This window comes from Saccopteryx bilineata, chromosome 2 (genome assembly GCF_036850765.1).
Source record: "Saccopteryx bilineata isolate mSacBil1 chromosome 2, mSacBil1_pri_phased_curated, whole genome shotgun sequence".
Taxonomy (NCBI): Eukaryota; Metazoa; Chordata; class Mammalia; order Chiroptera; family Emballonuridae; genus Saccopteryx; species Saccopteryx bilineata.
Window position 1 is genome coordinate 277,929,135 of NC_089491.1, and position 26,825 is coordinate 277,955,959.

Consider the following 26,825-nt stretch of genomic DNA (forward strand, 5'->3'; position numbering starts at 1 on the left):
GACAACAGGTTCCCAGTTCCACATGCCGGGCCGATGCTCTACCACTGATACCCTAAGATTTGTTTGGCTGACTCGGTGATGTTTCCTGTGAGACATGAGAATTAAAGCTTGCTGGTGGCTGTGGTCCTCCGCCTCCCCCAGTGTGGCCTCCCCCATGTGGCCTCCCTCACGTGCCCCAACAGCAGGCACCCTTGGATTGTGGCCCCTTAGCAGCTGGGGAAGGGAGAAGGCTCTTGCTGAAATGAAAAATGTATCCACATTGCTTACATGGAGCCAAGCCAGCAAAGGCATTACGTAGCCTCGACTTAGCACTAAGATATTATGCATGACCCTGGCCAGTTGGCTTAGTGGCAGAGCATTGACCCAGCATGTGGATGTCCTGGGTTGGATTCCCGGTCAGGGCACACAGGAGAAGCGACTATCTTCTTCCCTATATCTCCTCCTCTTGCTTCTCTCTCCCTCTCTCTATCTCTTTCTTCTCCTCCCCTCCTGCAGCCATGGGTTAATTGAAGCAAGTTTTCCCTGGGCACTGAGGATGATTCCATGTCCTCCACTTCAGTCGCTAAAAAAATGGCTTCTGTTGCAACAGAGCAAAGGCCTAGAAGGGCAGAGCATCGCCCCCTGGTGGGCATGCCGGGTGGATCCCAGTCAGGGCACATGTAGGAGTCTGTCTGCCTCCTCTCCTCTCACTAAAAAAAAAAAAAAAAAAAAAAAACTTACGCATTAATTACTCAAATGTTATGCTATTCAGTTTCACAATAATTTTATCATTGAATATCGTCTTAATTTCTAATCTCTATTCCATTTAATTTTTTTATCCATTTTAAAATATTCATTGTGAAAGGGTCCAGCTTTTTCACCCTCATTAAATACCGGCGGTGAACCAAAACTATTCTGACCAACTATTGAATGGTCAAGTTGTGAAGTGAAATATTTGAGCAGAGCCCCGGCCAGAGCCACATAGCGTCATCATAGGCTCGGCGAGCTCCCTGCCTCTCAGCAGAAGTTTACATTTTTCAATACAGATTCATTCAGTGTAACACCTGGACGACTAAACACAATTTATTAAATTTATATTTTATTATTTTATAGTATTTCACTTTATTATATATTTATATCAATTTGTAACATATTTTATTACTCTAAGTTTCCCTAGCATTTCAGGACTCCATTTTCAAAGTCCGACATTAGATGGGGGATACGGTCATTCCTCTGCCCCGTCAGCAGCAGAGTGGACCCCATGGTCACCAGATGGCCTGTGCGTGATCTGATTCTTTTCTGAGCAGCGCCCGTTTACGTCGCCTGCTTACTGAACATGGCAGATATGCATCAGGAGAGAACTTCATGACGTGGTTTCGAGAAGAAATTTTTACGCTGAGGGCTCATGGCTTAGGCAAATCCTGAGTCCTTTTCATTCAGTAGAAAGTGCTTGGATGTCTATCGCGATCATTAAAAAAAAAATGCTTTTCACATTTTTTGTTTTTGTCTCGACCCATTGGGAAATATTTGCAGCGAGCACTTTCCTCTGGAGCTCCTGGTCCAGGCGGGTTTGGGACTCTCGCCCCTGGGGCGTCCTGTCTGAGATGGCTTTGCTGCTCCCCAGTCACCCTGTGCTCAGTGGTTTGGTCGTTGGGACACAGACTGGCCCTGCGGGAAATCCTGCTGCAGAGATGCAGCACTGACAACCAGGGGAGGGGCTGCTGGGCTTTAGACCCCTCCCCCTCAGTTATCACAGTCACCGAGGGGGAGGGGACAAGTCAAGCGAAGGTGCAGTGTCCCTCCTTTCACCCTCTTTGCTTTATGGTCTCTCTCTCTATTTTTCTTTTTTTTATTGTTGCTGTTATTTTGTGAAGTGAGAAGCGGGGAGGCAGAGAGACAGACTCCCGCATGTGCCCAACTGGGATCCACCCAGCACACCCACCAGGGGGCGATGCTCTGCCCATCTGGGGCGTTGCTCTGCGGCAACTGGGGCCATTCTAGTGCCTGAGGCAGAGGCCATGGAGCTGTCCTCAGCGCCCGGGGCCAACTTTGCTCCAATGGAGCTTTGGCTGTGGGAGAGGAAGAGAGAGATAGATAGAACGAGAGAGAGAGAAAGAGAAAGGAGAGGGGGAGGGGTGGAGAAGCAGATGGACGCTTCTCCTATGTGCCCTGGCCGGGAATCAAATCCAGGACTTCCACATACTGGGCCAGCGCTATACCACCGAGCCAAACCAGCCAGGGCATAGTCTCTCTTTTTAAAAAACTCTAATATTTACTTGAATTTATTTGGGTGACAGTGGTTAACAAAGTTGTACAGGTTGCAGGTGCCCAATTTCACAACCCATCTGTGCGGCATATTGTGCGTTCACTCCCCTCTCCCAAGTCAAGTTTTCATTCATAGAGTCAATAAATATTTGACAACAGAGGCAAAGACATGCCACAGGGGGTAACGACAGTCTAGTCAATACACGATGCGGGGAGAACTGGACAGACAGGTGCAAGAAGATAAAAAAACCCAAAAAAATGATCCTCTCTTGTTGCTTATCTTTGTCGTTTCCAAAGACGTATCTCCCCCAGCCTGCCATCTGCCCGGACTCCGTGTACAAGCTCATGCTGAGCTGCTGGCGGAGGGACACCAAGCACCGGCCCTCGTTCCAGGAGATCCACCTCCTGCTGCTCCAGCAGGGGGACGAGTGACGCGTCCACGCCAGGCCACCCTGCCGCGGCCAGGGCCTCCGCACGGGGCAGACCCACCCCTCCGCCACGCCTAAGCCAATCCACCGGATGCCGGCGGCCCCCGGACAGAGGCCGGTCTGCTTCTCTCTCTCTCTCTCTCTCTCTCTCTCTCTCTCTCTCTCTCTCCCTCTCTCTCCCACCACTCAACCCCCAGCACTCTCCATTCCTGACCCATATATTACATTTCTTTTTTACATTAAAGAACTAAAAAAGAAAAGAAAAGCCTAGGGCAGATAAAAAAAATCCAGTCAAAACATCTTCATGGTTATACCAAGTGTTGGATAAGAGAGGCTAGATCATTTAGATAATTTATAAAGGTTAACTATGCTTTGTGTGTATAAATGTGCAGATGCTACAATATTTTTTTCTCCCTCATGCTGAATTTAAGAGAAATGAGTTTTAGAAAGAAAAACTTGAAGCATAGCAATGTCTCTCGGAAACCCGAGAGCAGGTCTGCGGCGAAACCCCTTGGCGAGTGCGGGGCCTCGGATGACACGGTGTCAGTCACTGGTCACAGGTGGTGTCGTTTCCTCATGTGGCCCCAGACTTGTTCCACACGTGGCGCTTCCTTCTCCTGTCAAAGTGACGGATGCCTGCTCGTCACCCCCACCTTCCTGGAGTGTGTGTTGCGCTCGTTCGTGGGCAGGGGTCCAGGTTGAGACCTGTGGGCTTAGCAATGCAGAGGGTCACATAGGAAAGATGGTGACCACGTGGTGGTCTGAAGGGGAAGCGTCACTGGCAAAGGAAAACATTGCTCCCACGTGGCAGGATTCCGTGACAGGGAATGGGGATGCTGCGGAGGACCGGCGACAGGTGCAGGAGGCGTTCCTGCAGAGGGCTGCCCCCTTTACCTGGTGCGGGCATTTCCAGGTGCGTGTCTCAGTGAGAGCCTCGTGGTGAAACCATACAAACAGGTGTTTCGAGAGCTTCGTCCCAGGCCCCTCGGTCCACGTTCTCCAAGGCTGCTGCGGTGGCCCTTGAGGGCTGGGGGCTGAATTTCTTGGGCAGGAGCAACAGGGAACAGCTCTGTTCTGAGTGTGACCTAGGACCAGTGAGGGGAAGCTACAGCGAGACGGATGTTCACTCTTGATCTGGGACACACAGGATGGATGGGCTCACCCCCCCCCCCTCCAGTGGTGGGACCGTCGTCACAGAAGAGGCTCAGATGGTACAGGCTGAAGAACTAGGGAAGACGGATGTGGGCTGTGAGATGGGGCTGGATGGCCGTCAGCACAGGTCGAGCGTGATGCAGATGTCACCCACCACGACGGCTTAGTCGACACGGGTGCCTAGAGATGCTGTGACCAGCAGAGAAGAAAGAGGCAGGCTGTGGCTTCAGAGTTCGTGGGAACAGATACCCGGTCACATCAGAGTCCCATCGGAACAGGCTCTGAGCTTCGACACTCCATGGGCCCTCAGGTGCGGTGTGAAGCAGGGAAGGGAAACCCCGATTCCCGCTGAGGGGACACAAAAAGGGATGGCAGAGGACATGCCCCAAGGTGAGAAGGAGCAGCTTCTGTTGGCCTCACACGGCCCCTTTACAGCCCCTGGGGGGCGTGAGTCCCCTGTTCAGTCCTCAGCACTGCTTCAGGCCACAGCAGAAGCACAGAGCCCACAACCCCAGGATCGCCTGCAGGCCCTCCTGTGCCCACAGCAAATACCCTGTCCCCATCGTGACCTGGGACAGCCTCCAGGCTCTCCCAGGACTAACTCTGGAGAGGTCACGGGCTGGGAGTCGGGTCAGCATCGCTTTGGGAGCTCCATCCCGCTTCTTCTTTGAGCCGAGTGTATCATCTTAGACAAGTCACTCTGCCTTCCAGACTTTCCCCATCCGTAAAAGGAGGACATTGGCTTAGGTGGCCTCAAAGTCTCGTCCCATTCTGATACATTCAGTGCTTGCTGGAAAAGTGGATCTCCAGCAGACGCGGACCTGGCTCCCTGCCCATCTCCTGCTCTAAGAGCTGTGGTCGAGAAGAGCGGCCATGCAGGGAGGTCACTCTGGGCGTGACAGTAGCCACGTGTGTTGTTTGCAGGTTCTCCACGTGCTTCCCTACACCCCCATCTCATCTGATATGTGCAGGGCCAGACACGCTCCCTCCCACCGGGAGACCTGCCACTCTCTGCTTTCACGGTCAGTGTGAACTTAAGATGCCGTTCAGAGCTCTCCAGAGAGGCAGAGCTAGCAGGAGACACACACATGCGCGTGTCTCTGACTTCCTGTAAGGAATCGGCCCGCGTAATCTAGGATGGGGGCTGAGCAGTAGACCTAGGAGAGTTCATGGTGTATGCCTGAGGACCGACGGCCAAGGGGTCAGCTCAGCTTCTGGAAGGAGCCAACTCCCTGTCCTCTGCGGCTCTGTCATCAGTTGGGCGAGACAACTGATGGCCCTCTGCCTGACTTGGTCCAACAATTCAAATGCTAATCTTGTCTGGAAACAGCTCATGGACACACCCAGAACAGTGTTTGATCACATGCCCAAGTCAAATCAACATGTGAAGTTGATCATCATGTTTTGCCAGAATTAAAGTGACCTGTCCACACGCCTCTGTTGGGGCCGCGGCCAGCTGTGCCGGGACGTCTTAGGTGGCAAGAGAAGTATTGCTATCCCCCTCCCCTCACCTAACATTGTTCCATTTACTTCTTTCTTAACCATTCTGCCTCAACACGCTGTATTTCACCGTCCCCCAGAAAATGGTCCTATTTATAATGAAATTTGTGTATCTGGGTTTCCCTGGGCTTGAAGCAGAGAGAGGTGGTTGGTTTCAGGTGGCTAGCCAAAGCGTATGGTCACGCCCGTTATCCTTTCTGGGAAGAGGGAGGCCCTGCTTCCTGGCACTGGGCACCTTTGTACGATGAACTCAGGTTTCACTACAACCTGGTCGCATTCACAGTGCGGACCCGAGAGGCCCAACAGCATGCATGCGTGTGTGTGTATGTGTGTGTGTGTGTGTGTGTGTGTGTGTGTGTGTGTGGCGAAGGCCAGTGTGGAAAATCTAAAAGTCATTCGAATCTATGTTGGAAGAATGAAGCTGTAAAGGGAGATGGGGAAGGGGTGAGAAATGGTGGGGCCCATTAGCTTTGCAGTAACGCCCCCTCTTCGTGCTCTATGTAGAATGCTTCGTGTCCAGGGTAGGGAGTTAGAGCCGGAGGGAAATGTGTATGTAGACTGGTCGATGTGCTGACAGGCAAGCCCTACCTGGATGCTCAGAATACCCCGGACTGAAGGAGGCCCCAGGGGGCGTGGCTTTAGCTCTGGAGGTGGTCCTTGGCAGGTGCAGGTGCAGGTGCAGGTGAGAGGCTAGGACAGAGCCCAGTGTGGGAGGGGGCGGCAGATGGGTGAACCAACGTGAACATGCATGAGGCTGAATGGGAGGTGGGTGGGCAGGAAGAGGCCACAGGGACGGGACAGACGTGCACTGGTGGGCTGTGGAGGGTCGCAGAGCAGGACAGAATTGGGTGAGGTCGAGACTCCATTCTGGAGACGGAGAGATGGGACAGGGCGGGAAAAGTAAGTGACCTGAAGGTGAAAGATGACTGGGTATGGAGAGAGAAGACCCTCTGGGTGATGCAGAGCATGCAGACATTGGTGAGAAAATGAGAGGTCGCGGGCAGAGTGGGAAACTGAAGGGCTATCTGAAGAGTTTAAGGCGGAGGAAGTCCCTCATGGCTGTAAGGCACCCGAGCACCCACTGGGGAGGATCTTTTGTTTCAGAGGAAGTGGGGGGGAGTGGTGTTCTAGCCTCACCCACACTTCCCGCAGGGAAGTGGGGCTCAGCCCTGTGCTTTGAGTAAAAGGAGAACAGAGAAGGGGGGTGTTCAAAAGAGGAAAAGAGATGAGAAAGTTCCAAGGACATATTCTATAAGAGAATAGCATCTGTTTTGCTCCAAACTATAAAAAAATAAAGAAAATCACAGTGAAGACTTAGGTTACTCCTCCCATAGGGCTATTGAGTATCTGATTTTAAGTTGAATTGATAAGTCCTGATGCTTGAGTCTTTTCAGTAAGACCTCTGGCCATGTCTGTGGCAGCCCCTGGATGTTTCTATTATAGAAATTTCGGGTCCCGGTATATGCTGGGAAATCCTTCTGAATCGAAGTTTCACATTTTGGTAGGAACAGACGGATGTCTTCTCCACTTGGTAAATGTCTTGGAGGGTTGAACTGACATGGAAAGAGGCCGGAAATGGTTCACGGATGGGATTGGTGGCATTTTGAGTTCTCTGCTTGGTGGGAATTATTTGGTGTGTATCCTTTAAAAAGAAAAAGAAAAGAAATTTGTTATTTTGAAATACTTTAAAACTCACAAGAAGTTGCAAAAGGAGTACAGGGTGGCCCCACCCTAAAGCCAGGCTTTCCCACTGATAATATCTTACATAACCATCATGCAAGTCCAAAAGCCAGAAAACTGACATCGGTCTGATATTGTTAACTAAACCTTAGACTCTATTCAGATTTCATCAGGTTTTTTTTAGGTTGTTTTTTTTTCCCCCACATGGATTTATTTAGTATCTGGATAGGTTTAATCCTCGCTAGTTTGTAACCTGGCCTTACTTGGAGGCCTTAGAGAAAGACACCATTTGAATACAATTGTACAAAATCCTAAAAAGACTGTAACAAAGTAACTTGTTCCTTTGTCTCTGAGCATTATCCTGCCTAGACTAGGTTCCCACGCGCTGACTTAGTCTGGCAGTGCAGTAACAATGCCAGACAACTTGGAAGGGAGGCCGCAACAGAGAGGGCAGCTGAGAGAGACCGGGCCATGACTTGTTGGCCGGAGAATCAGGTGTGGAGGGGAAATCTCGATGGCTCCTGCTGTTTCTACAGTGAGGGGGATTTGGTATTGTGGCAAAGAGGACTTGAGAGTGAAGCAGTGTTTTTGGTCAAGAAGTAGTTGTCAACGAGTGATGGCCCCAGGATGGTTTGTGGAAGGAATAGAGAACAGTGGTTAGACCCTACTCTATTGATGAGAAACTATTTTCATCCCAGTAGAGCAGTTTCATTTGCTGGAATATCTATTCTGAAATGTAATACCAATCACATTGGACCAAGCTAAATGCAAACACAGCAGCGATGTCTTGGGAGAGGGTGTGTGTGTGGGGGGGATGTTGAGCCTTCGGCTTTGCCGCTCACGGCTGAGAGTTTTGGGGTGGTGTTTTACGTGCCCTGTTTAGAGGTTACAAGACTGTAACTTGTTCACCACTGTGTAACCCCATGTCCTGTGAAGTTCCTAGCACAGAGTGGGCTCTCCACACATGTTTGTTGAATGTTGTTTTTGAATGAATTAACTATGGAAACAGGAACTTGTCATATTGCACAACGAGGGTGAATTAGGGAGAATTATTCTGCTCTGACATAGAGGGTGCTTTTGAACAAGGGAAGAGAGGAAGGGCCGGGACCTTACCTGGTGCAGAACAGCCTCTGTCTGTATATTTTCTGATGGGGAAGTTGACCTATGGAATACCTTGTTCTTTGAGGTCTTTCCACAGCATTTAAAGGTCGTTTCACACGAGGCAGCCTGCCCAGAGCAGGCACCAGACCCTGGACCTAAACTCAGTCTGTTCAAAATGAACTTTGTAGTTTCTCTGACAGCCACCTTGTCAACCACTTCCCAGGTCCCTTGAAGGAACAGGGCGAGTCCCAGGGTCACTGCTGCTTACCCATTGTCACCACTGCAGCTAAAGGGAGGATTGGCCCTGGAGGATAAGGTAATCACTTAGAGCGAAAACTCTTTTTGAAAGCGGGAGGATTCCTGCCAACACACTGAGCTTACAATGTAGCTGTTCCCTTCACGCTCTTCATTGCCCATGACACCCATTCCTCTCCCCCATCGTCTGCTGGCGTTGCTGGAGCAGCACTGCTGAGCAGGCTTCCTGTGGCAAGGGAGCACCTGGGCCTGCTCTGCCGACTGTGGAGGACGTGTGTCTTGTCAAGGGGTAAAGAGCAAAGTGTCTTAATTTCTGCTTAAAACTATCATAGTCATTCCAATATAGAGTACGTTAAGAATTCTCTGTATTAGAAAAAAAAGAACAAGATGCCAACTGTATATTGTCTTTTCTTTATTTATTCTCTGTTAACAGTCTGTCAGATGATAAATTGTAAATAACAATGATTAAAGAAATATGCTACTGAGAGATGGTTCTTTCTGTGTCCATGGCACCAGTCCTGGGCTCTATCACCCTTTCTCCCATGCCTGGCACCCTTTTTGGAGACGTGTTGGGGAAGGAGCCCAGGTTTGTAACAGGCGTGGACACCTGCCTGTCACAGTGCACTTGACCCAGGCCTCTCACACATTAGCTAACTTTATGGGAGGGTGTCCCAGTAGAGCCCAAGCTCTACGTCGAACAGGCGTCCCTGATTCGACTTCCCTGTGCAGTAGGACACTCCTGCTTATCAGCAGGGCTGGCAGCCTCTTCGAGACTAGTCTTGAGATGGCTATGAGGATACTAATGATAAGTGCTGACACTAACTGCCACCGGAGGAAAGGTATGACTGACACAGAGTTAGTTGCAATAATCACGTGGTCAATTTATTACTCACAAATCCTTTTGGCGTGTCTGGGTACAGCTTAAGGGGACCCCGTCGGCGTGCTCCTCTCTGCTGTCTTTGGTCAGAGCTCAGAGCTGCATGGAGACAGTTCAGTTCACGTTGGAGTCTGGGCGACTACCGCAGCAGGGGCCCCCTCAGATTTAGTACCTTTTCAGGCCAACGCCTTCTAACAGGTGTCAATCTACAGGATTATCACCTCAAACCACCTTTTTGGGAGTTCCTCGCAGGGAACCCCCTTTTATGTTAATCTACTGAAATGTTTACATCAAACCATTTTTTAAGATGCTCTTATTTACATTAACTTACAAAGTTATGACGCCAAGCCACTTCTTATCTATGTATAACTTCACACACACACTAACTGGGCCCTGCTTGAAAGTCAGAGTCTGTTTATCACATCTGCACCCACTATATTAATTCCTATCCAGATACCATAACTTTATTTAATTTTAATAATTATTTTTAATATTGTTTTAATTGCTTTTATATACCTTCCATATTTTTGTTGTTTACATTTCTATATATTTAATTACTATAACATTATATTACTACAACAGAGGGAAAGCACCTTGGTGTCTGGCATAGCCACACAACTAGAGCCTGGGGTTTGATGCTCTCTGTCACCTTAGTCCAGTTCTGGGGGGCTTAGTCCAAGAATCAACTGGGAACACTTTATTGTTGTCACAAAGTTGTCTTATTCTATATAAAGAAATACTTTCTAAATCCAGACACGGCCTGTCTCGGTGCCCCGGCACCCAGAGCAGCAAACCCCTGAACCCCTAGGATGCAGACTGGGTCCCTGCAGCAGAGGTTATACTGACACCACCTGGAGCGACTCTCTTCCTGCCCTTGCAGAACGCGTCCACACTTTTACTTAGCGAGTAACGTGAGCACATGTTCCTCCACTGCCACAGCCACGCAGGTAAGGGAGCGGGTATGAGCCTCAGAGACGAGCCAGAGGTGGCTTCTTCCCGTCCTGGGCGCCCAGGACCCAAGTGCTCCCCATGGTCCAAGTTCTGACAGCTGGCAATTCTAGCCTGAATGTTCCCTAAAGTCAGTGCTCCAAAGGTGACTGGAGCGCGAAGGGGTCTGGGAGCCCAGGGCTGGACAGTGGCCCGGTGCCGCAGACTCGGGTAAAGCGGCGGGGATCACGAGGGGACAGTCCCCGAACTTCAGAAGCTCCTGGACCCGAACCTCCCCTGCAAACGCCCCAGTGGAGCGGCCAGAGAGCCAGGCGCCCGCGCGCAAAAGACCTGGGTCCAAAGCGCACCCCAGGTTGGGGCCGGGGCGGGTCACCTCAGTAGCAGAGGCGGGGGATAGCTGAGTGACTGGGGGCAGGGCGTCCCTGGGCCACACCCCTCAGGCTATCTCACCCGACCTTGGTCCCGGCGCGGCCCGCGCACGGCGGGTTGCGATTGGAGGGCTCAACGCGGAGTCGGTGACGCCGCGGTGGTGGGACCAACCGGGATCTGATTGGAGGGCGTGGGGGGGCCGTGGCGGGGCGGTTTCTGCGGGCCCTGATTGGGCGGCGGACGGGACCGGCCTGGATCTGATTGGAGAGCGTTTAGGGGCGTGGCCTAGAGCTTCGCCGGGCCCTGATTGGGCTGCGACGGGGAGGCGGGGCCGGCTGGGATTTAGGCTCTTCCCCGAGGTGCGTTCGGGTCCAGTTGGCTGCTGGGCGTCCGGGTTCCGCCATGCGGAAGGTGGTGCTGGTCACCGGGGCGAGCAGGTGCGGCCTCGCGCGCGGGCGCGGCGGCAGCGAGGCGAGATCGGGGATCGGGGTCGGGGTGGAGGCGGGGGCGGCGTGCCCAGTTCCCTCTCCCCTGTCGGCCCGGGCTCCGTCCCCGGGAGCCGGGCCTGGGGGCGCCGCGCGGCTGACGCCGTCCCGTGTCCGTCTCGCAGCGGCGTGGGCCGGGCGCTGTGCCAGCGGCTGCTGCAGGAGGACGATGGGCTGCATCTGTGCCTGGCGTGCCGCCACCGGGGCCGCGCCGAGGCCGCCCGCGCCGCGCTGCTGGCCGCCCGGCCCTCCGCCCAGGTCAGCGCCGTACAGGTGGACGTCGCCGACCTGCGCTCGGTGCTGCGGGCCGCCTGGGAGCTGCGGAGCAGGTGGGCTCCTCCGTCGCGGGCTTCCCTTGGGCGGGGGTGCGGCGCGCGGCGGACGGAACCGGGAAGGGCTGGGCTGGAAGCTGCGCTCGCTGCAGGGTCACCTGCGGGCAGGGCGGGGGCCAGCGCGGGCTCCGGTTTCCGTCCCTACCTCGTCTTCTCTAGTCCGTGGAGGTGCACACAGCAGCGCGCGTGGCCGCGTGGCCTTACCTGGCGTAGCTGCTGGGACGCCCGAGTGCGTGTCCTGCTCTTTCCTGCCGGGTCACTGAGCGGGGCAGGCGGGGACCCCGACATGGAAGCCTTGGCCTGGGAGGGTCAGGGGGCTTCATGCGCAGTGTGAGTCTTCCAACCAGGTCTCCTGGGTGCTTCAGGGAAGACATTTATTATCCCAAGTTAGTAATTTTGTATCCAGGGAAATATTTAATGGGTTTTTTTTTTCAGCCCCCATTTAAGGCTGAGGCGAGGCTGTGGGGGCCTAAGGTAGTCTGTGAGCTCTCCTTGTGTTCTGGGAGGACCTGATGATGTGGACCACTCAGTGGGAAAGGCCAGTCCACTCAGGTCCTCGGCTTTAGTGAGCAGCTTGGAGTTCAGAGGCCAGCACTGATGGATCAGAGGAAGCGAACTTCAGTATCTTACAAATTTCACTTATCAACTGGGGAAAATGTGGATGTAAAAACCCCCCAAAACAATACTTCTGCAAACTAGGGAGGGAGGGGTATTTATAGACAGGGTGGCCACAGAGCCTAATTGGGGGGACAAAGCTGAGACGGTATGGGTGAGAGGAGGCCTGGTTTACAGCCCACTGCAGCTCCCTAAATTCTCTGCAGCCAACACCGTCCGGAAAAGATGACTAACGTTCTCACCCTGCAGGTTTCAGAGGTTAGACTACGTGTATCTGAATGCTGGGATCATGCCTAGCCCACACCTGAATGTCAAAGCACTTTTCTCCAGCCTCTTCTCAAGGTAATTTCCATTTTCCAGGTAAATTGATTGCTGGGAAGGTGTTTATACTTTTCGGTGGAGTTTTGCCCTGGGTATGTTAAGTTGGAGGGGGAGGGGCAGGCAGAGGGGATGTTGAGAGGCATGAAGACAGAAGGGAAGAAAAGCCCCCGCCTCTCGTGGGGGAAGTTGCACGCTGCTGTGGGTCCACAGTGTCTGCCTGTGACAGGAACCCTTCAGACTCAGGCAGGTTGGCAGTGGGACTCCAGCCCCTGGGGAGGCTGCTGTGTGTCTGCTGCTCTGACTGGCAGGGTGGGGCATGGTGTTTCTCAATACACGTTCATGCAATGGCTCCCAAAAATCTTTGACCCCGACCTACAGAAGAAAGCAATCTTATCTTGTGACCTGATGTGGTGGTTTTCAACCACCAGTCCGCAGATCGGTGCCACTAAGAAATTTCATGCAGGTCCACAGAAGTTAACTATGTTGAAATGTGGTTTCCTTTTTCTCTGACCGGCGGTTGAAAACCACTGACCTAGTGTACTTATTCATGGAGGTTCTTTCTTACTCGACTCTGGTCTCCTTGCTTTTGCTAAACACACACACTCAGTCTCACACTGGCCTTGACCGACTGAACTGCTGTCACAGCAAACATGGCATTGGTATGTTTGATGCCCCACGGACGCTCAGTGAGAGCACCAGCCATTGGCCTCAGTTTGTGCGGGCAAGGCCTCCCCTCCGCGTAGCTGCTTTCTCCCAGAGACGCCGACTTGTAACCTGATTGGGAAGGAGGGGAGGAGGGGTTCGGCAGGTGTTTAGTGGCTCAGGTTCCTGTTGGCAGCCTGAGCTGTAGTGTGGGAACACTTCTGGGGGAAGGGTGGCATCACAGATAACGCGGTCACCCAGGCTGAGAAGTCGGTGTTCTCATTCCCGTTGCCGCAGAATCAGGGACTCAGAGTTTGGGCCGGTGGGGCAGCCGGGGGTTGTCTCTTTAGCGTCTCCCGTCGTGGGAGCTTCTGAAAATCATGCTGTTGTCTTCTGCTGTTTCAGAAAAGTGATTCATGTGTTCTCCACAGCTGAGGGGCTGCTGACCCAGGACGACAGGGTCACCGCCGATGGGCTCCAGGAAGTCTTTGCCACCAACGTCTTTGGCCACTTTCTCCTGGTAAGGTGTCCGCAGGCCCACACTCAGTGCGGGGACCCTACAGTCTGCCTGAGCACGCAGGGCATACCCTGGTGCTGCTCTGGGAAGCTTGGCAGCATGCCGCTGCATTTGCTCCTGAGTATTAACGTAGGACGATCTCTCTATTCTGAAAACATGGGCTCCCTACAGCAGCTGATGGAGATTCTGTTTCATGTTTGGACATCGGCTCTGGAGGGTGGAGAGAAAGTAGAGAGAAACACGCAGAGCCCTTCAGAGACAGAGCCCAGGCTGCCCCAAGTGTCTTTAGAGCTGGGCTTGGCTTTGGAGTGGAGGGGACAGGCAAACAAGGAGTAAACAATGGTTCCCAGTTGATATCTTAGTGGCCTGATGTGATTTCTCAGCACCTGTGTTCACGTGCTGCAGGCCCAGGATGCATCCTGTGCCCAGGCCTCAGGCTAATCTTGTGAGACTGCATCAGTGTCTAGTGAGGTCATGCCTGACCACGTCCTGGTGTAGGGATGCCTCTTGACACTGGGCTGGCAGCACACGACCTGCCTGTGTGATGACACATAGATTCATGGTCACTTTTCTTCACTTTGAGTTTGTTTTCTCTGATAATTCAACCACCTCCTTGAGGACTAGCCTGTGTTTATAATAAATTAAGATATAAGTATTGAGAGGTGTTAGGAGAACGTTAAAAGAAATGAGAAGTAATCAATGAATAACTAAAGTGAAGCAACTATGAGTTGATGCTTCTCATCTCTCTCCCTTCCTGTCTGTCTCAAAAAAATATGAGCCTCCAGGAGTTTATTATTATGGAGAAAGAGCAGGGTGCAGTCTGTATAGTGTGACTTCATTTATGTAAATAAAGATATATCTTTACCTGTTACATATGCACGAGTGCTGTATTTCCGGAATGATACAAATTGGGAACACTTGTTGCCTTTGAACTGGGAGCCAGGACCTCAGGCCTGAGTGGGAGATTCATGTGTCATTCAGATCCTTTAGTACTGTTTTTTTTTTTTTTTTTTAATGATACTAGGTTTTCAGTCAAAAGTTAATTAAAATATAAAGTCAGGATGGGTTAAATTCTTATCTGGTCATTTAAAAAATAAATTCACAGAGAAGTCATTATTTAATATTTCCTTTGTCTTTTTATAATCCTCTTTCTTTGCTCCCCTTTTTTATATTATTAAATTACTGGTCATGGTAGCTACCGCTGTGGGCTGATGATGTGTTGTTTCTACTGTGGATTATAAATACAACATCATTTTTCTGCTCAGACTGTTTCAGTGGGCCCGGGTGTCATGGACAGGCCCTCATCAGGATGGCTTTGTTTCTGTTTTAAGCACATCCTTTCTGACACTGTGAGATGCTCCATGCTCACGGTGTGCTTCCATGTCCTCGGCCTAGAATTGGCCACTTCTCTAAGGAGATCTGGCACCTTTCTTTGGAGGTGGCGTTAGATACCAAAACCTGGTTTTCATTGTTGAGACGGCAGGTGCTTCTGGGTCCCCCTCAGCTAACAGCAGGGGGGTGCTTATGCATGTGCTAGCCACCTATGTCCACATACCTCTGCACGATTTTATGTGGAACCATCTGTGTCATGATTAAGGTGATTGTGAATTCACACTCAGGAGGGTGTTCCGGCCCCTCTCCTTCTGTGCCCGTCACGTCCACTCTCCACTGACAAACCCGCTCCATTCCATTCCAGCAGGCGTTGTAGTGGTTTTTAAATTGTTACCTGTAAATCCCCCCCCCCCCCCACTCCATAGGTTTTAATAATAACTTTTTTTTTTTTGTATTTTTCTGAAGCGAGAAGCAGGGAGGTAGACAGACAGACTCCTCATGTGCCCAACCGGGATCCACCCGGCATATTCACCAGGGGGCGATGCTCTGCCCATCTGGGCCGTTGCTCTGTTGCAATCGGAGTCATTCTAGCGCCTGAGGTGGAGGCCATGGAGCCATCCTCAGTGCCAGGGCCAATTTTGCTCCAATGGAGCCTTGGCTGCAGGAGGGGAAGAGAGACAGAGAGAAAGCAGTGGGGGAGGGGTGGAGAAGCAGATGGGTGCTTCTTCTGTGTGCCCTGACTGGGAATCGAACTTGGGATTTCCACACACCGAACTGACGCTCTACCGCTGAGCCAACCGGCCAAGGCCTGATAACTATTTTTGTTCCTCTTCCCATGTTCAGATCCAGGAGCTGAAGCCTCTCCTCGGCCCCCGTGACAGACCGTCTCGGCTCATCTGGACGTCATCTCGCAATGCGATGAAGTCCAATTTCAGCCTGGAGGACTTCCAGCACAGCCAAGGCCGGGAGCCCTACAGCTCCTCCAAGTATGCCCTGGACCTTCTCAGTGTGGCCTTGAACAGGAACTTCAACGAGCAGGTGAGGGCCTGTCTCGGTGCCGGGGCGTGGCGGGCCGGGTCTCCGAACCACAGCCAATTCCTGGAAGGCGGCCACCACAGCTCAGAAGATACAGTGTGTCCCTCGAGCCGGACTGCTGTGAGGACAGGGTGGGCCCTCAGGGAGACTGGCAGCTGGTGACATGCAGGTTTAAGGGCAGAGATAGTTAGCTCCTGACCTCCTAGGTGTGGGGGGCTCCCTCACTGTCCTGTCCTTCGGGAGCCGTGATTCCTATTGCAGAGTGGGGCTCACAAGGCCTGCAGTTCCTGGGAGACTCAGTATGTCAGGTGCGGCACCCCCTACCTGTGCCTTCACTGCCTTTCCTGTCCCAGAGGGGTGGGTCTGAGTACCCCCCATCTTCCTGCGGGGACACTGACGTGTGGCCATAGAACCTGGTGGCAAGTCTCGTGGGAACCCTCGGAGTTGAAGAGGAAGGAAGTAAAAGGTTCATGGCCATGCTTTGGAGAGGGCCTGTGTCATCATTCTTGTCTTGAGGGTTTTATCTCTTTTTTCTGGACGAGAGTCTTGGGGGAGGATCTCATCGTAGTCAGCAGTTTGTCAGCTGCGTCCTTCAGCAAGCTGACTCGTCAAGATGAGCGTCCTGGGGAGTACAGGACCCTTCTCTGATCAGCTTCTTTGTTTCCCTTTTATTTCGGGCCTGCCTGGCTCTGACTGGGTGTTTGCTATTTATTTCCCCGACCTCATCCGTCCTTGGGTTTGGCTGGCACCAGTGGCACCAGCCGGGTCTCTGTGACCCGTCTCCCTGACCAGGGTGATTTAATTAAGCTGTTCATTCTCTGCTCAAGGCAGAGAGGTCTGAGCCACTTGTTCTCAAGTGCCCTGGGTTAGGAGACCTAAGGACCTGTAGACCAGTCCGATTGTGTGGCTTTGTTTAATTACCTGGCCTCAGTTTTCCCCTCCCACTTACCCACGCGTGTCCCCTAGCTTCTCACTCTGCTGCCTCAGGAGCAGGCTCTGTGGGACCACACGGCCCTGTCCTCTGAGCCCGGACCTCCCACCTGCCTCCTGGGGTCTGCGTCCATGCCCACAGGGTGGCAGACACACGCCTGGTTTCGTGCCCATGTTTACCAGAGCAGAAGCTGCTGGGAGGCAGAGATGGTGCCATGTATTTGTCTTTTCATCTAAAGTGCTTGTTAGGATGGATACACCGACCTCAGTGGATACAGTGACTGGGGAAACTGAGGCAGCCAGGTCCTTGCCTCCCCCAGCTTCAGGCCTGGCTACTCACTGTGCGGGGCGTTTCCTGAGATGAGCGACTGTCTTACTCATTTTTGCATCCTGAGTGCCTCTTGAACCAAGTTGTCAGTGCCCGGTGCATCCATGGACTTGGCCTCCTCAGTGTCCAGGACAGCGCAGAGTAGGAGCCCTTCCTGCCCTGGGCCCTTTGTTTGCCAGTGTGGAGCTGGGCACCGAACTCAACTCTGCCCCTCTGCCCCCAGGGCCTGTTCTCCAGTGTGGTGTGCCCAGGGACCATGCTGACCAACCTGACCTATGGAGTCGTACACCCCTTCGTGTGGACGCTGATCACGCCCTTCATATTGCTGGTGAGCGTGTGCCCTCCCAGCACTCCTTTGCTCAGTTTACGAACAAAAAGATGTGTTTGACGGTTGGGAAACGATTTAAGAAATCGAACCCGGAGGTGGCAGGGTCCAGTGTCCCTTGAGGTTTGAGGTCACTTAGCCTGTGACCTCTGCTTCCCACCAGCTACCCTCCCACGGCACCTGTCTGCGTGTTGCGTGCGTGCTCTGTAGATCCCCAGTTCTAGGCGGTGCACACGGGAAGCCGTGCTCTGTGAGCAGTCCACGTGGTCCCATGCATCCGCTGCCCCCGGAGGGCGAGGCGTTTTATGACCAGGGAGCTGTGTGTCTGCTTTTCTGTCTTGTGGTTACATTCTTGCAGGGACACTGTGTCTTCAGCACGTGAGAAAATGCTACTTTTAGGAAATGCCCTTCCGTGGTTAGAAAACTTGTCCCTCTGTCACTCCAGGTGTAGAGAAAGACAGAGGGAACTGTGCCTTTTGTCCCAAGCGGCTGACCCGGGGGGGGTGGGGGAGATGAAGTGATACTTCTTATTCAGACTTCTTTATATTTTGATACTTAAACAGTATTCACCAATGAGAAAGGCAGATTATCTTAGAGTTATGAGGGAGTGATGCTTTTATGACTTTGTGACAAAATGACTCCTGTTTTCTTCTCAGTTTCGCTTCTTTGCAAACGCTTTCACCTTGACCCCGCACAACGGAGCCGAGGCGCTGGTATGTACGGTTCCGTGTCTCGTACGGGTGTTTGCTGCTGGAGGTAATGCCTAGCTTGTCTGGAGCACGGCGCCAGCTCCAAGTTCCTCAGCCGCCTCGCCGGCCACACAGCACGGAAATCATGTCTGCCCTCTTTCCCTCCAGGTGTGGCTCTTCCATCAGAGGCCAGAGTCTCTCAACCCCCTGACCAAGTATCTGAGTGCCACCACGGGCTTCGGAAGGAACTATGTAACGACCCAGAAGGTAACTGTGCTATTACTGATGTTTCTGCTGGGCCTGCTAGCCGCGCCTTCGTTCCTGCCCTGCCTTCAGCTTCCAGTTCTGCTCTCCTGCCTCAGGATCGTTGACATCCTCTCCCCTCCCCAATGGCTCTTACTTCTTTCAGCTCACTGGTCCCTACTGTTTATCCTCACTGTCTTACCTTGCATTTCGGCCGGCGACCCTTTTCGCAGGTCCGTGCCTCTGCTATGGTCTTTCCCGGAAACTTATCCTGTGCTGTATGTGCCTTCGACATGGGCCCCCTGTCTGCATCTAAGCTCTGACCAGGTCTGTGGTGCCTTCCCAGCACGGGCTGTGCATGCAGTAGGTGCTCGGTAAATGGGCTGCAAGTTGGACGAGATAGAAGGTGTTTCTACGTGAGGTCGACTTTCTCTGTGTATTGAGGGTCGCTCGCGACAGGTGTTAGCTTTGATGGCTGGTGCTTCGCAGAGGTCAGGGCGAGTGGCTTCTCAGCCTGGGTGATCTTCCGGACAGAAACAGACACAGAGTTGCCTGTTAGGAAGTGAGAATGTTCACTTTGAACCTGTAAGAACTGTTTTGTTGTGTTTCTGTGAGTGAGGCTTGTTTCTGCCTCGTTTTTTGCTGCCCGCTGCACGGGGAGGCGTTGCTGTGAGATACATGGGTGGGCGTGGACAGGTGCATTGTCAGCCGAGACGGCAGTGGTGGTGATTGAGTCCACGAGGAGCCTCACTTGCTGCCCCCTGGAAACTCCCGTGCCTCCCAGACCTGCTCTGCGGGACACGAGACCTTCCTCAAGGTTTGCCGAAAGCCTTCAGTCATGAGCAGTTGTGAGAAATGCTTCCTGCTCTGTTCCCTCCCAGCGCTGGGCACCCATGCGTCTGTGGAGACCAGCGCTCACACGGCAGGGTCGTGCGGGTCCGGTGTCTGGTCCCCATGTTTCCCAGTTGTTCTGGACTCTTGATTTCTCCTTCTTCAGATTCTATGTAACACTCGATAGCACCCCAGGGCCCTCCCTGGGGACTCTTGTAAATTAATAACCTTCGAGATCCTCAGAGTTTGTTTGAATTACCTACAGATCTCAGGGGCTAATCTGTTCACTGAGGGGAGAAAATGCTGAATTCTGTAAACCGAAGTATTATATTAGCATTTCATGGAAGTCCATTGAAGAAAGCGTTTTAACATTTGATGAATCCGAGAAGTCACTTCCTCCCATTAAGGGCGGGGATCACACAGACCTGAGCCTCGTATCCTCTGTACGGAAAACTCTGACTGAACGAGGGGGGTGTAATTTCCAAAATGTAAAAAGTTAGAATCTTCAGCCTTTCAGCTCTGAAGAAAGAGGCCTTTTTGAAGGTTGGGTTCTGTGTGGACCTGAAAAGACTTACTGTGTCACAGGGGCTGGCAGTTTGCTTTCACACACGGTAAAAATTAGATTTTCCACATGAAACAGGAGAACGTAAGGTACCAGCAGGCCGAGCGAGGTGGAGGCTGAGACTCCTCACGCATGAAGAGCAGTTTGGGGAGATAGCCATGGGCTGGTGTGGGGCTTACCAAGGTCAGGTGCCCGGTTCCTTGTCCCCGTCCCGCTGTTCCTGGGGTGACAGCTCGTCCTCCTGACTCCAAGAGTGCTCTGGGTGCCACTACCCCGGCCCCAGGCTCTGTATCTGAAGAGGGTGCCTCTTAGGCGTCAGTAGCTGTTGGAATTTAAAAGAAAACCCTTGGGGATTCTCTCTCGTCCTCAGTCACATCAGAGTGCTGGGTGTTGTGTGACGGTCACGGGGGCCGGGCTGCAGAATCAGACTTCCCGTGTCGCTGTTGCAGGGCTAACTGGGCTTGGCGAGTGCTGGGCCGGGCGTTGCAGGCCCTCCCTGCCGTCCCCTGTTCCCTTACCTGTCGAGCGCCTTCCTGTCCCACAGCAGTGCTCGTGTCATGTCCCCTCCGATCACTCTGGTCACCGTGTCTCTGGCTCCTTTCCAGATGGACCTCGATGAGGACACTGCTGAAAAGTTCTACAAGAACCTGCTGGAGCTGGAGAAGCAGGTGCGCGTTAACCTGGAGGACGTGGACCAGCCGAGCTGGTGGTGACCAGCAGGGCGCCATGTCCCCCTCCTGTGCGCGTCTGTCTTAGGCGGCGGTGTTTGTGATGAAGTATGAGCTCTCACCATCCCTCTCCTCGCCACTGCCTCTCTCTCTAAGGCTGTGTGTGCTCGCGAGAGGGGTTCACAGTCTAGAATGTCACTTAGCTGTTCTCCAGAATGGGCCTGCTGGCCTCTGCTGGAGTCCCTCAGCAGTCACCCCTCTGTTCTGCTGGGGCTCAAGCCATGCCCTGGAGCGAGGGGTGGACTCGAGACATTGTCACACCGGTCCTTCTGCTGGCCTGTCCTGGCAGGAGGCCACAGTGACTGAGTGACATCCTCAGTTGTGCCCCTTCTGTGAGCTTTCCTTTTACCCCCCACCTTAGTCCTTCCTGCTGCTTCCCCAACTCTGAGATTCAGAGCCCGACTGTCCGCCTTCAGGGGCCTGTGCGGTAGTCACAGCAACTGGGGGTGTCCCTGGGCCGCTCCCAGGATTTCTTGCCTTGTTTAAAAAGTGCCTTATTGATGCTGACGCCATCCATGTGACCACAGGCCCGACTTAGCACCATCTGCAAGTTTGTTCTGCTGACACACCTACCTTCATCCTCCCATCTTCATGGATGTGAACTCGTGTGAGAAATGACTTGCTCACTGTTTTGATAAGACTTCCCAGCCGAGTTATTGCCAGTGGGTTCCCTGCCGGCATCGGCGGTGATCGTAAGTGGGTTCTGACTTTGTTTGCGTGACATTAAAGACAGAAGGCTAAGCTGCTTAGATGTTCTAACCCTATAAGTCACCAGTACCCGGGATACAATAAAGTGGGTGAAATTTTGGATGAGTCAGTATAAGTGAAAAACTGCATATAAATATAATTGCTATGCATTTTAAGTACGCATTTCTGTTATGATTAACCTAATTTTGTTGCTAAAGATATTTTCAATAAAGTCAAATGTTCTGTACTTTCACGAGGGCCGGACACTCAGTGTGTGTGAGAGAGGGGGGAGCGGGGGCCGAGGGCAGGGCGGGCTCTGTCTTTCCCTCCCCAGCAGCGCCTGGTGGATACCCGGTTCCTCGTTGGCGAGGGGCAGTCTCGTCTGCTTCCTCTTGTTCGTGGGATGCAGTTGTGTGAGTGAAGGAAGAAATGGTGCTTTCCGAGAGCAATGATGGGACCGAGAGCAATAATTTATTAGAGATGAGTAAGTTGCATGTCGTGTTTCCAGTGCCGCAGGTGAGGTGTGGAGTGAATGCATGATCTTGTGGTGATGCGGGATGTGTCACTGGACACAACGGATAATATGTTGTGGTTGGACTGCCAGACGGGTCCAGACCACTGAGTGTGTGAGGGTAGGGGCACGCGGCCCGAGGGGTGCGCAGAGACCGAGGTGGACGTGGACAGGCTTCATGCAGCGCAGAGGCCCTGGTTGTGGCCACGCTCACACCGCCCTGGTGGCCCCGTCCCCTGGCCTCCAGCTGTGGCTACAGGAGGAAGATCTGGGCAGAACAGAGAGCTCACCCTCAGGGTGATGGTGGTGCAGACAGACGGGGTGCGAGGAGGAGACTGGGGACGACACAGGTGGGCGAGGGCTGGCGGCCTGCACAGCGGGCTCTGTCCAGCTGGCCCAGCCTCGGCCGCGGTCATTACTTAAATGTTCATGAACCCTGTCTCCCTGGCTGGCCTCCCCACCGCTTTGCTTCTTGAAGGGGAATGTTGGAGGGGAGCAGGTGTCTTGTAAATTGTTCACAACCAGGGTGCAGGTTGGATACGAGCAGCTGGGAAGTGGAAATGCAGCCAGTCACCTGGGCTGTGCGGAGAGCTGGTGTCACAGACGGAGCTCCTGCTCTAACCCTTAGATGCGGCCCTGGGGACGAGGGCCTGTGTGTGGCCAGCAGGTGGCGCCACAGGTCCCAGAACGAGGCGGCTGGAAACCATAGAGCTGAGTGTTTTGACAGTAGAGACAGACACCTGCTCTCAGAAGACTCCCCTCGCTTATCAGACTGGCCAAGAGGATTCTGTGAAAGGGGCGTTCCCATAAAAGGAGAAAACAGGGTCTAAACTGAAGCGGAATCAGAGGAGCACATTTCTCTAGTGACCACGATGTGTTCCTGCGAGGGTGTTCCAGGTGGTCAGAGAGGAGGTGACTGAGACCGCGGCCTGTCCTGGGTTGCGGGATCCCCATGCCCGAAGATCTCGCCGATGCTGAGCAGCCTCTCGGACTCGGGGAGCACCCTGTGCCGCAGGTAGTGGGCATGTGTGGCCCTTGCGAACAGCTCGGGGAAGGTGGGCACTAAGGACTGGCTGTGGGGGCCATCCGCGCACCCAGGGCTGAGACCCGGCTGCAGGCAGGTGTCTCCTGGTGTGGCCTCGTCCCCACGGGCTGCTCCCCACCCTCCCACGGGACTGGCAGTGGGACCTGGGTCTGCGGTGTCGGCTCTGGTGGCTGGGAACGCTGGCTTCTCTTCTGTGAAGCGAGGGGTTGTACAGCTTGGAGACGGCGGCACCTCTTTGCTTGGCGTGGGGTCCTTGAGGCCAGTGTGTTGGGCAGGAGACATCTGGGACCAGGTTTTGTGTCCCTCCTGGGTCGTGTTGGTGGCCTGGGTTCTGGGAAAGGAGGTAAAAGAAGAACGTTCTCTGAGAACCAATAAACGTGCCCACATTTCAAATTTTCAGGTTGCTGGGCTTGGCGTGTGGTGTTAGTGAGACGCAGTGGGGTGAGGAGGTGGCAGTGCGGGGTGTGTCTGTGCTGGCACAGGGAACGGAGGGCATGTCCTTAGGGAGGGGACAATTGGAGGAGACAGCGGGAGGAGGGGCTGGAGCCGTGGGCGCGTGCTGAGTGAGGTCTCACCTGACCCCAGAGGCCCGGGGGATGCCAGGCGTCCCTTCCTGCAGTGGGCGTGTGGGAGTGTCTCCTGGTCTCCCCTGAATTCCACTCCTGGAGTTGGAGGCGCACTTTTTCTTGATATCTACTTTGAAATAATTCAGCGTTACAGATTGAATGGTGTCCCCCAAATGTCATACATTGGAGTCCTAACCCCCAGGGGCTCAGAACAGGACCTTCTTTGGAGAGACAGGGACTTAACAGAGGAGGTCATAGGGGCGTCCTGATGCAATGTGACCAGTGCCCATCAGGAGAAGGGGTGTGTGGACAGACACATGCAGTGGGAGACAGGAGACAGGAGAGGACATGTCCACAGGCGAGGACAGTGACCTGGGACAGAACCTCCTCTCACGGCCTCAGAAGGAACAGCCTTGCCCACACCTTCAGCTTGGGCTCCTGGCCTCCAAAACTGAGACCGTGAATTCTGTTGTTGAAGCCCCCGGTCAGTGGCGTTTCGTTCTGACGGCCCTGAAACCTGAGACAGTGAGAGAAGTCGAAAAAGAAGCCAGAAGCTGGTTCTCGGTGTGGGCATCCCCACGGCAGCCACGTCACGTCACACCAGGCCGTGCTCCTGATGGGCCCAGGCACAAACAGAAAACCCAGCTTCCAGTGTCGACTGGAAACATGTTGAGGGGGATTTAGAAATCCGGGGTCAGAGGTCAGTGCGGCCTGGCCCGAGCAGCTTTTGTTTGAATGTTTTATTTGCGTTTTCTAAATGAGATAATCACTGGGTGTGAGTGACACCCAGAGACGGTGCCCACGGTTTCCTTCTCGCCATCGCGGGCTCCGGCCTGCCTGAGCAGGGCCCGCACTTCCCTCGGAGTCCACACGTCAGATCCGGTCAGGGGACCCTCGCCCGGGGGTCACTGGGGTTGAAAGTCTTGCACATGTTTGCTTTGAGTTCACCGAGCTGAGACCGGGTTCTCAGGCACCAGGTAGGGGCCTAGACTTCACCCCGAACTCTTCAGACCCCGTCTTCTGACCAATTCTCTGTGGGCAGTCGGGACAAGACAGTCCTCTGTGGCCTCCTCGTGAGTGCGCGTCTGCCCTGGGTAAGAACTCCGTTTCTCCCTGAAAACCCAGAGGCTCCGGGCGTCTCCCGCGCAGGTCGCTGTCCTGCGATCTTAGACCCGCAGAGCTGCCAGGCTTGGAGACAGGCTTGTCTTTTCTCTGAAACGTGGTTCTTCAAGTTCACTCCATGAGGGCGCGGCACTGTCTCCCTCCGGTCACCCGATGTAACAAGCAGGTGTGTGCATGTGCCCGTGCTGCACCAGGAAACGGGCTCTGGTTCCGACAACCCCGCTTTCTTGGTATCGTGGGTGCTTGCTCCCTCCGTCTGCTTCGGGTCATCCAGCTGGGACCCGGACCTAGGAGTTCCGCCATGAAGTCATCCCTGAGCACTGCGGCCAGAGGGGACCCTCTGACCATTGAACACGCCGTCGCCCCTCTCCCAACCCTGTTGGCAGAGACACTCAACTCTTGCCAGACCCGTGGGGCTGCTGGTGACGGGGACACGGCCTGCACCTTCCTGCCCCTCGGCCTCCCGCGGACTGGAGCCCCTGGCAGCGGGTTTTGCCCACGTGTGCAACTCCACACAGTGCTCCTAGTCCTTGAGACACACTGCCCGCCGTCCCGCCCAGCCACTTGCTTCCTGGGCAGGTCTTGCCCGAGGCCTTCGATGGACACAGGACCCTGCCCGTTCTGCCGCCTGACTTTGGAAGTGACTCTAACCCAGCGACTCTAACCCATGTCTGTCATAACCTTTCCGAGCAGGTGCCAGAACTCAGCCCTGCGCTGACGTCGCAGTTCCGGAGGACGTCAGGTGTCATAATTTCGAGTCACATCACTGAGGTCTTCACAGATGATTTAGGGGCACGGAGCTGAGGGTAACGTCCACATGTCTGGCCGGGCAGCTGTATCTGACCAGCGGCACCTTGACATGCTGGAGGTCAGACATGACTGGTCAGACCTGTTGGCTCTGAGGGTCTAAAATTGCAGGATGGTGAGCTGGCTGGGCACATGCGGCCCTGAGTCGCTGCCCCGTCCTGCCCCGCCCTGCCCCGTCCTGCCCCGCCCTGCCCTGTCCCAGGAGCTTACCTTGCTGCAGCCTCTGCAGCTGTCTCTCGAGCTGTCTCTGCTCCCTGGTCAGCTGTCTCAGCTGGCACAGGTGGGCTGCCTGTAGTCTCTGCAGGTGATGGCCTAGCCTGGCTTCGGCCTGCTTGGCCTGCTTTATTTCCAAATCCAACTGCTTATGCAGCAACCTCCTGACCACATGCCTGTCCATCCCCTTCGTGGTCTGGAGACAAAGACACAAGGTTCTCCCAGGCACCATGGAGACCCCGGCCCCCCAAGATGGGGGTCTGACCCCTGGCTTTCCTCAGAGGCCAGTGTTGGATGTCTGTGTATTTCCGGACCCACGACTGACTGCCCAGTGAGATGAAGTTGCACTGTTGGGGATTTCGCTCTGCCGTGAAATGAGTTTCTAGGGGACCCACCCAGACGGATGAAGGGGGACATCGCTCCTCCCAGCCTCGGTCTCCTAGGCAGGATGTCAGTGAGAGGTGACGGGCTCCCGAGCCCAGCCCCCATCACATTGCTGTGAGGATCAGGGACACGTCTACAGACCGCTCTGGGGAGAGACAGAAGGCCTCATCTACCCGACGGGGAAGTCCCTCCTGTCTTCCCACTGAGGTTCCTGCTCCAGGTCGGAGAGGATGTGGGGACCTAGGGCCCCTTCCGTTCATTCCTTCACACCCCAGTGTCCACACAGCCAGTATCGGGCCTCCTGCCAGATGCTCTGGGAATGGAGGGTCCTGGTGGGTGGGATGTGGCCCCCACCCTCAAGGAGGTTTCGGGTTTGTGACTCGGGAGCCAAATCAGGACAATCAATCGTTCACAAAGTGTCAGGCGTGGGACCTGCTGGTCACAGATTGCACCGGCTTCCAAAGTGGGGTGTCAGGCAGCCCTGGCGACCCCACTGGGACCTGACACAGCTCCTGGTCCCGCCTATAGCTGTCCCCCCACCACCACCGCGCTTCCCCTTCCAGACCCTGAGGATGAGCCCAGGGGCTGCTCTCCGGCCACTCTCTGGGCACTAACACACACGGGCGTGTCTACTCTCCTCGGCCCCTCATGGTGCGCAGGGCCAAGAGCATGCCGTGTGCCCAGGTGTCCGTGGGCTCCTACCTATAACAGTGCAGCGACACCCCAGGGAGCAGCGGACTATTCGGAGGACAGACAAGGTCAGGACACGGCGGGAAGGGAGGCAGCTTTGCAGCCCGGGGTAGCCCGCACTTGTACTGTACTGACAGACCGGTGAGCAGCACTTACCTACCCGCCTGGCTCTCAGCTGCCGGTGTGGATGCTGCCGTCCCCTTCTCTGTGTCCGAGGTAGCGGTTTGTTTCTTTTCTGTGCACCCAGGACTCCGGGGCTGGGGGTGCAGCAGGGACCCAGGGAGAGTGGAATGCACTGGGAATCTCCCGCTCATGCCACCTCCCCTGCTCA

General features: G+C 54.1%; 3 protein-coding genes across 7 annotated transcripts in view; 2 read left to right on the top strand and 1 right to left on the bottom strand.

Annotated features, from left to right (window-relative positions):
• Window positions 1-8,845, top strand: part of DDR2 (discoidin domain receptor tyrosine kinase 2) — a 74,605-nt gene extending 65,760 nt beyond the window's left edge. For all 4 annotated transcript variants that reach the window (XM_066261014.1, XM_066261015.1, XM_066261012.1 and 1 more), the window contains one exon: window positions 2,542-8,845. In XM_066261014.1, coding sequence (XP_066117111.1) covers window positions 2,542-2,676 — 135 coding nt within the window. In that variant the 3' untranslated portion in view covers window positions 2,677-8,845. The remainder of the gene's footprint in view (window positions 1-2,541) is intronic.
• Window positions 8,846-10,887: 2,042 nt separating this feature from the next.
• Window positions 10,888-21,403, top strand: HSD17B7 (hydroxysteroid 17-beta dehydrogenase 7). Its single transcript, XM_066261016.1, has 9 exons — window positions 10,888-10,991; window positions 11,165-11,368; window positions 12,236-12,328; window positions 13,355-13,469; window positions 15,642-15,836; window positions 17,315-17,419; window positions 18,073-18,129; window positions 18,274-18,372; window positions 20,347-21,403. Exons 1-9 carry the CDS (start codon window positions 10,957-10,959, stop codon window positions 20,452-20,454), a joined length of 1,011 nt encoding a protein of 336 aa, XP_066117113.1. The 5' UTR covers window positions 10,888-10,956; the 3' UTR covers window positions 20,455-21,403.
• Window positions 21,404-21,570: 167 nt separating this feature from the next.
• CCDC190 (coiled-coil domain containing 190) lies at window positions 21,571-26,796 on the bottom strand. 2 transcript variants are annotated; one of them, XM_066255090.1, is made up of 4 exons: window positions 26,655-26,796; window positions 25,418-25,616; window positions 23,288-23,405; window positions 21,571-23,043 (listed from the first exon to the last, which is right to left on the bottom strand). In XM_066255090.1, the coding sequence occupies exons 2-4, from the start codon at window positions 25,602-25,604 to the stop codon at window positions 22,569-22,571; spliced, it is 780 nt and encodes a 259-aa protein (XP_066111187.1). In that variant the 5' UTR covers window positions 25,605-25,616; window positions 26,655-26,796; the 3' UTR covers window positions 21,571-22,568. The 2 variants fall into 2 exon arrangements, with proteins under 2 accessions (XP_066111187.1, XP_066111186.1); XM_066255089.1 differs by having other exon boundaries at window positions 26,651-26,796.
• Between the last annotated feature and the right edge of the window lie 29 nt (window positions 26,797-26,825).